Here is a 9208-nt window from a genome sequence, read left to right as displayed (position 1 = left end):
AATTAGGTGACAGATCTAATCCAAACATATCAGTAATTACATGAGATGCTGAGCATACTTATATTAAATCTTGATGGCCACTTGTTGTTGTGCAGGAACTAAGTGCTGTCTGATTCTTTGCCACCCTATAGACTGAACCTTGCCAGGTTTCTCTGCCATTCGCTGTCTCTCAGAGCTTGCTCAAACTCATATCCATTGAGTCGCTGATACTATCTAACCATCTCATCCTCTGCGGTCCCTTTTCCATTCGCTTCCAGTCTTTCCCAGCATTCGGTTCTTTACCAATGAGCTGGCTCTTTCCATCAGGTGACCAAATATTGGAGTTTCAGCATTAGTCCTTCCAATAAATATTAATAATTGATGGTCTAAGTAACTCAATTAAATGGAATAGATCGACTGAGTGGATAAAACTGTAAAACTCTATTAAATGTTGCTTGTAAAAGAACACTATAAAATAAAGACACAAATAATTTGAAAGTAAATAAATGAAAAAATATATGCCACCTATAAACTAAGCATGAGAAGGCAAGTGTGGTCATCTTATTTGACTTCATCCCCACCACCACCGACTCTGCCCTGCTCTTTTGAGATATAATTGACGAATAATGTAGATATTTTCATATCAGGTAAAGGGGATTTCAAAACAAAGATTCTGACCAGAGATAAAGACATTTCATAATGATAATAGGGACAGTTCAGCAGGAAGACATAACGACAATTATGTATCTCCCTAATAAATAGAGCTCCAAAATACAGGAAAAATAAGTTAACAGAACTAAAGAGAGAAATACACAATTTCACAGTTGCAGTAGGATATTACCATATTCTCTAGCAATTGCTAGAACTAGAAAAAACTGCAGAAAAGATATAGATCTAAGGAGCACCACCCTCTTGACTCCCAAACAGAGGACAGTACCCCCAACAACAGCAGAATACACATTCTTTTCAGGTGACATGGAACGCACCATGGACTCAAGACAGACCACACGGTAGACTTACACAAGCTCAACTCGTTCAGAAAGGTAAAGGATCGGACGGAACATTCTGTGACCATATCAAACGGAATTACAAATCAATAATTGCGAGGATTTTTACAGAAACTCTAAGACTCTGTAAGTGAAAGTGTAACTTGAATTCAGAGGTCAGACCCAAACAGGGGCGATGAAACGACTGATTTCCTGGGCCGCAGGAACCCCACTGACCACGCTGACCCCAGGCCACAGTGGCCCCCGAACCACGCCCGCCGTGACCCCGGCCCGCGCCCCGGCCGCCCCGCGCCCTACACGCCGCCGTGTCCGTTGGCCCTCCGCCCTGCGCCTCCGACGCAGCTCGCACCGGGCGCGGCCATGGGGCCCGGGCCGGCTCTCCTGCTCCTGGGCCTGGGCCTGGGCCTGGGCTGTGGGCCCGGCCGCCGGCCGCCGCCCCCGGCTCCCGCGCAGGCGCCCGGCTCGCCGGCCCGAGGCCTCCCCGTCCCGACGCCCGCCTCGGCCCGGCGTGCCCCGTCCGACACCCGGGCCCTCGTCCAGGCGCGGCGCCCGGAGGCCGCGCTCCGCTCGGTCACGGTCCCCCGGGACCCCGGGGAGCGGGCCGCAGGCTTTGGCGGCCTTGGAGCCGGCCGCGCCCGCGTCAGCCTCCGGGCCCGCGCGGCCCCGGGCGGCGGCATCTTCCTGAGCGGCCGCCGCGGCCTCTGCCTGCCGGCCGGGCGGCCCCCGAGCCTCGCGCCGCGCTGCCTCCGCGCGCACGTCCAGGTGCGCGCCCGCCGCGCCGCCGCTAACGCCGCGCCCGCGCCCGCGCCCGCGCCGGTGGACCTGCAGCTGTCCGCGCCCGGCGGGCGGCTCTCCCTGCGCTGGCGGTCCCGCCTGCCGCGCTCGCTCGGGCCTCTGGAGTGGACCTTCCGCCTCGGGCTGCTCGGGCCCGCGGCCGCCCAGAGCCGCGCGTTGCCCCGTCGGGCTCTGCCCCGCGGCCGGCGCTCCTACCCGGGATTCGTGGCCCGAACCGAGTGTCCCACGGACGGGCCCACCCCGGTCTTCTTAGAAGCTGTCGGCCCGAACAGCTCAGAACCCACTGAGTCCTCCGTGTCCTGTCAGGTATCCCGACCGATGACCTGTAAATTGGACCCCGTGCGGATAAATAGGAACGACGATAAACCCGTGCGACTGACCAGGGACATGGGAGACACCTTCAATGCAACAGTCATCCTCTTCTGTCCAGTCCAAGAGTACTTTCTGCGGATTTGGTATATCTATCCTGTGCCTTATGTAGGGGCCGTGCCTGACTGGACTAAACCTATGCAAAAGCCACCTGTCAACGTAGATAGAACTTCAACAGTGTTGACTATACTCCCATATTCTTTCACTTGGGGGGTGTATCTGTTTAATTTCTCGGTAGTTGTCAGAACGCGGGATCCCCGGGTTCCAGGGCAGAAGGACTCAGACAGCATCTATGTCGTCATTTTTAGACGTCCCCTGAATGCTGTTATTTCAGGGCCTTCCAACATCACAATTAACTTCACAGATGGGGTGACTCTCAATGGAAATAAGTCTTCTGATCCAGAGGAAACAGACCCTCTAGAGAAAGAGAGGCTTAAGTTTCTGTGGTACTGTACCACAAACCCAAAAGACTATGATGGACAAAAAATAACAGTGATAAGCAAGGAAGTGTGTCTCCCGGAGCAGGTTGACCTCAAGTGGACATGGGCCTCTGGTCCTATTCTCACCCTTTCTCCAGAAACACTTCAAGGTGGCCGTGTATATTTTTTCAGACTGGTGATCCAGAAGACCGGCAGGTCAGCATTTGTTGATGCAACGCTGCGCGTGCTTCAAGGAGAGCCGGTAGCAAGCATCTCATGTATTGAAAATTGTGACCAGGTTCTGGTTTTATCAGAGAGATTCTCGTTGTCTCTGGATTGCACAGGTTGTACAGCAGGCCGAGATGTCTATCGGTGGTCCATTCTGACGTCTTCAGGTCAGGAGGTGCCATTTGACTGGACGGGGCAAACTTCAACAGGACGGCATGGTGCTTATGTGTCTATAAAAGCTTTTGCTTTCTGGAGTTTCAAGGAAGATAAGTTTTGGATTTCTCTAAATGCAGCAACTTGGAGTGGAGTCACCTTGGTCTTAAGGTATCCTTTCATTATTCGCCATGTCCCTATAACCACAGACTGCAAAATTGTTCCAGAAAAAGGAATTTCCTTCATTACTCAGTTTGTTGTCATTTGTACTCATTTCAAGCAGAAGAACATTGTTCTTACATATAAAATAATAGTTCCTGAGGTGCATGGTTTTGGTGAAATCAGTTCTGTGAAAGAGAATAACTTTGGATCCATCCTGTATTTGGGGAAGAGTTCCACATCGCCCCCTTCCTTTCTCCCTGTTGGTGTGTTGGACAGTCATTATGCCTTGAAAATAACTGCTCAGGCATATAATACCTCTCTGGGAGCTTTTTCCCAGGTGAACTTGTATGCCACTGTGCGGCCTCCCACTGACGTAAAGTCATCAACGACTGTGCTGGAGGAGTTATCCAACTTCACCACGGGACCAAATTCCTCCCTGTCCACTTTGCTTCAACAGCAGGATTTTCTAAATGCAAGTTATTTAATATATGTAGTAGCTTCTGTCATGAATAGCATGAAAACTGACTCAGGTCTTCAAGCTGAGAAAATTAAACTCCGAGAACACCTTTTCAATCAGACACTCATTCTTCCTATAAACACTTTGGTGAATATTAGCCAGGTGGTCATGACTATTACTAAATTAACAGAAAAAACCTCTGAGATCAGCGCATTCTCTCAGAAACTGGCCACAGTGAGGACTTGGCAAGCAAGCCAAGCCCTCCAAGATAGACATCAGAGAGATAAGAGCATTTCTTCTGAGCAAATAGAAAGTGTGTGCACTGGAATATTAACAACCTTGTCTAACATCCTGAAACTGCTGGTTCATTATGAAGTGTTCGAGGAGCCTTTCCACGTGGTTGAATCTCTAGCAGACACGGTACTGGCTGTGAAGGTGCCAGAGAATGAGACCACTGCCTTGAGGACCTCCAACTTTAAAATGCATGTCAAGAAAACCGAAAAGTGGAATGTTACCAAGTTTTTCAGCACCCAGAAGCAGTGTCAAAATTGTTTTTATCCCACCCTAAATGTGAACAGCGTTGCTAGTCTGCCTGCCAGGGCTCCGATTTCCACGATGTTTTGTGAATTTGCGGATGACCCTTTCCCTTGGCTAAATCATGGGGAAAACATTTTGACCCAGGTGGTTGGATTCCGAATGACAGGAGTCGAGGTCACGGGTGACGTGACTGAGATGCCACCTGATGCAGTGGAAGTGTACCTCATCAGGAAAAACCTGAGCGTTGGAACTTTCAATCTCACAGTGGGACCCAGCTCAGAGCCTTATGCAGTGGATGAGTCATCGGCAAAGACGACAGGGGCGTTCAGCTTTGTTGTGGACAGTGCAGCAGGGAGGGACGTGTTGATCCACATCATGACAGACGTGTCCGTCTTGTTCACGGTGTCTGTGTACGCAGGCCGTGAGATCACACCCAACTCTTTTATGACCAGCTACCTGGTACCCCATAAAATCCCTCCAATTGCCAACGAGAGTGACCTGTTTGACCCGGAGTGTCCGGTGAAGGAGGCCCGAGTGGTCTGCCTCCCCGCGGCCCTGGTGCAGGTCATAGCTCAGCAAACCGATTCCTCTGAGTGCACCATCGCTGTGGTTCTACAGGCACCTCGTTTCGTCCTAAACCCCAATAACAAGTTGGTGAGAATTTCTGTTTTCAGCATCACGTGCTTGAATATGTTTGGGATCCAGAGCGACTGGAGAGAAGACACCTGCGTTGTGGGAGAGAAGACCACTTGGCAAAGAGTGCACTGTATGTGCAAGAACCCACGGCGGGCCAAACGGCAGCTGGATATAATCAAACAGGCCAACCTTCGCCTGCGTACACACTACTTGACGGCCAAGGTGATCGTGGTCCCTAACCCTGTGGATTTACGAGTGGAGGCTGTCAAGAACGTCACCCAAAACCCTGTGACTCTCTTCACGGTACTTCTCATCTTGCTGTTGTACTTGATCCTTGCGTTCTGGGCCTTGCACAGAGATGAAACGGACCAGTATCTTAGGGAGCATGTGATAGTTCTCCTCGATAACGATCCTTATGATGATGTGTGTTACCTAGTCACTGTTTTTACAGGAAGCCGTTGTGGTTCTGGCACCAGGGCCAATGTCTTTATCCAACTGCATGGAACCGAAGGTAGCAGCGATGTGCACTGCTTAAGCCATCCACAATTCACAACTCTCTACCGAGGAAGCATCTGCACTTTCCTCCTAGCGACGCAAAAGGACTTGGGCGACATCCATTCCCTCCGCGTGTGGCACAACAATGAGGGCAGGTCCCCTGAATGGTATTTAAGTAGAATCAAAGTGGAGAATCTGTTCACCAGACACATCTGGCTCTTCATGTGCCGAGAATGGCTTTCTATTGACACATCTCTGGATCGAACCTTTCAAGTTACCCCTCCAGATAAGCCTCTCAAGAAAATGGACTTTTTCCTCATAGATTTTAGTTACAAGCTGGGGAGAAGCCACTTGTGGTTCTCCGTTTTTTCTGGTGTCATTTCTACACCGTTCAACAGGCTCCAGAGGCTGTCCTGTTGCTTAGCCATGTTGCTGTCCACGCTTCTGTGTAATATTATGTTCTTTAGTCTAGAGAAGGAGATCGAAGCAGAGTCACAAGAGTGGAGGTACATCAGGTCGATGGTGATCGGATTGGAAAGTGCCTTTATTACGCTCCCTGTGCAGCTAGTGATCAAATCTTTGTTCATCTATTCCCAGAGGAGACCTCGGGTGACTCTAAGTGAGGTCACTCCTCGGAAACATCCTTTGCAACCGCCAGCAAGTGAGCACTGGGAAGAACGATTGGGAAACTGGCATGCCTATGAAACTGCCAAGGCAAGCTCCCAGGAGCCTGTGTCTAAGAGACATCGTGTAAAGCCCAAAGCTTCTGTCAACGTCACCTCTAAAAGACAGCCCCCGGCCAAGCAAGCAGAAAGCCAGGGGTCTCCCATCAAAAGCAAGGTCTCCCGTACCCAAAGCAAGGTCTCCCGTACCCAAAGCAACGTCTCCAGAGCCCAAAGCAAGGTCACTCAAGCACAAAGCAAATTCTCCCACATCCAAGGAAGAAATATAAACACCAATAGCCGAAATATTGAAGACAATACAAATGTTTCTGATGAGCATCCTCCCCAGCCAGGTTCGAGAGCCCTTAAAGAGAAGACCAGAATAGTCCTGCCCCAATGGTGTGTTTGTGTCGCCTGGCTCTTGGTTTTCCTTACCTGTGCAGTATCCTCCTTCTTCATCATATTTTATGGACTGACTTACGGCCTCGAAAAGTCAACAGCATGGCTGTTTGCATCGTTCTGTGCGTTCACGCAGTCAGTCTTCCTAGTGCAGCCATCGAAAGTCATACTCGTGTCCGGCTACAGAACACGGAGGGCCAAGTACTGCAAAAACGTTTTGTGGATCGGCAACAGCCGCTTCACTGAGATCAAGCTGCACAACATTCGGAAGGACCCAGAAGAAATGGACAGACGCCACCGGTATGTCATGGAGCTCCGAAACTCGAGAATGTACCAGCCTCTCACTCAAGACGAAATCACGATATTCAAAAGAAAGAAAAGGATCAAGAGAAGAGCTTTCCTGTTCCTGAGTTACATCCTCACTCACTTCATCTTTCTGGCTCTCTTGCTGAGCCTAGTCGCCGTCCTGCACCCCACTGACAGCTTTTACTATAATCAGTTTATTCGGGGCCAGTTCTCTGTGGATCTGGCAGGTGTGGCCAGGCTGGAAGACATCTATCAGTGGCTGAACAGGGTGCTGCTGCCTCTGCTCCACAATGACCTGAATCCCACGTTTTTCCCTGACAGCTCCTCTAAAATCCTTGGCCTGCCTCTGATGAGGCAGGTGAGGGCGCAACCTGGAGAGATAACATGTATGCCAGCCAAGAAATTAGCGGAGGGCAGCCTCAAAGGAGAGATTCGCTGTCACCCCGAATATGGCATTGACCCAGAAGACACAAAAAACTACTCTGGGTCGTGGAATAGAGTTAGTAAGCGGGACACTGACCAGACGGCCGGAGGGTTTACTTACAGGCCTCCAGAGAAGAGGTGGGCGTACTCTTCCTATGGGCTGCTGCACACCTATGGCTCAGGAGGATACGCCTTCTATTTTTTTCCAGCAGAGCAGCAGTTTAATTCCACACTGAGGCTCAGCGAGCTCCAGAAAGGCCACTGGCTGGATGAGAAGACCTGGTCTGTGATAGTGGAACTGACCACCTTCAATCCAGACATCAGTCTCCTCTGCAGCGTCTCGGTCATCTTCGAGGTCTCTCAGTTAGGTGTTGTGAACACGAGCCTGCATGCGCACTCCTTCTCGCTCGCTCATTTCAACAGAAAATACTCAGCCGACTCAGCAGAAAACTACCTGTACTTGGCCATCTTCATTTTCTTCCTTGCCTACACTGTTGACGAGGTTTATGTAATCACACAAGAAAGGACTGCCTACGTGCAAAGTGTATATAATTTGCTCAACTTTGCTCTAAAATGCATCTTTACCTTGTGGATCGTGCTCTTTTTCAGGAAGCACTTCTTGGCCATCGGTGTAGTTCGGGCTTACCTGTCAAATCCTGAGGATTTCATTCCCTTTCACGCAGTGGCTCAAGTGGATTACACCATGAGGGTGATTCTGGGTTTCCTGGTGTTTCTGACGATCCTGAAGACGCTCCGGTATTCCAGGGTCTTTTACGATGTGCGTCTGGCTCAGAGGGCCATCCAGATTGCCCTTCCTGGCATCTGCCACATGGCATTGGTGGTGTCCGTGTATTTCTTTGTCTTCATGGCATTCGGGTACTTGGTGTTCGGGCAGCATGAGTGGAACTACAGTGACATGACCTACGCCACCCAGACCATATTTTCCTACTGTGTCTCAGCTTTTGAGAACACGGGATTTTTCAGTAACCGAGTTCTCGGGGTCCTCTTCCTCTCATCTTTCTTGCTGGTGATGATCTGCATATTGATCAACTTATTTCAGGCAGTGATTCTGTCTGCCTACGAGGAAATGAAGCAGCCCGTGTATGAGGAGCCCTCAGAAGAGGCGGAAGCCATGACTTATCTGTGTCACCGGCTAAGATCTGTTTTTTGCTGCCTGTGCTTCAAACCCAGGGCGGAAGACGAGCCCAGGTTCTTCATCAACATGGTGTACGGGCAGCCGGAGAAGAAGAGCCGCCGCTACCTGGGGCTGAAGACCAGAAACATCAATGGGAAGAAAATGGTTTACCTCGTCGTGTGATCCGTGGCAATGTCGAGGCCCACAGGCAGGTTTCTCCAAAGGCTCAGTTTCTGGGGTCGAGGGGCATTTCGTGGCTCAGTGTGTTTCCTACCCGTATTGTTCACAGTGCACCCCGCGTCTGGACGCGTCTGCAGTGGGGGCCTCCACGCTTGGGACTTGAAAGGAGGGTCAAGGTCAGTGTAGCCTCTGCAGAGAGAGGAGGGCGACCATCTGTGAGTCCCGGGTTCATTTCCCTTTTTCTTCGAAGTTGCTGTCTTTGGCACCGACTGCAGTTTAGAGGGTTAGAGACCTAGATTTGGGGGAGGGAGCTGAAAGGGCCCCCAACCTCATCTCAGCTTGTCAGAAGCAGCAGGTGAATGCTCCTGCTGTCCCGGGCCCTCTCCCCCCGAGGCTGGGAGGCCAGGGCTAGTGGTTGAGGGCAGAGCCCAGGTCCCTCGGCCCTGCTGGCCCTTCCCTTTGCTGATGGGGCTGCAGAGCCTCCCCGCCTCCTTACTCCCACCACACACACTCCAGCTGGGCAGGGCTGGAGGGGCCTCGTGAGGGGTCCCAGGAGTGGCCCTTGTGCCTGGAAATGGAGCGATGTGGACCAGGGCGCAGCAGTCTGAAGCTTCCCATCTGCTCTTAAGGCCACTGCAAGTTATGGATTAACGTGTTTCTGGCCACAAGACATGACTTCTGTTAAACAAGAAGGTGTGTGTGTGTGTGTGTGTGTGTGTGTGTGTGTGTGTGTGTGTGTGTGTGTGTGTGCGCGCATCCTGTCAAGTTCACACTGAAAGGTAGTAAATGTTCTATGCAGTGAGTGTAGCCATATATATCTCTCTCTCCAGGATTTGGGCTTTGTTTATTGATGGCCTGGTGGGTTG

At 51.0% G+C, this 9208-nt stretch overlaps 1 protein-coding gene across 1 annotated transcript; it reads left to right on the top strand.

The window, feature by feature from the left end:
• Positions 1-1346: 1346 nt before the first annotated feature.
• Positions 1347-8345, top strand: PKDREJ (polycystin family receptor for egg jelly). The gene is made up of 2 exons (XM_068971562.1): positions 1347-6028; positions 6137-8345. Exons 1-2 carry the CDS (start codon positions 1347-1349, stop codon positions 8343-8345), a joined length of 6891 nt encoding a protein of 2296 aa, XP_068827663.1.
• Positions 8346-9208: the final 863 nt, after the last annotated feature.

This window comes from Capricornis sumatraensis, chromosome 4, assembly GCF_032405125.1.
Source record: "Capricornis sumatraensis isolate serow.1 chromosome 4, serow.2, whole genome shotgun sequence".
In the NCBI taxonomy this organism is placed as follows: Eukaryota; Metazoa; Chordata; class Mammalia; order Artiodactyla; family Bovidae; genus Capricornis; species Capricornis sumatraensis.
The sequence above is the reverse complement of the archived record's forward strand: the minus strand, read 5'-3'. Positions and strand labels throughout refer to the sequence as shown.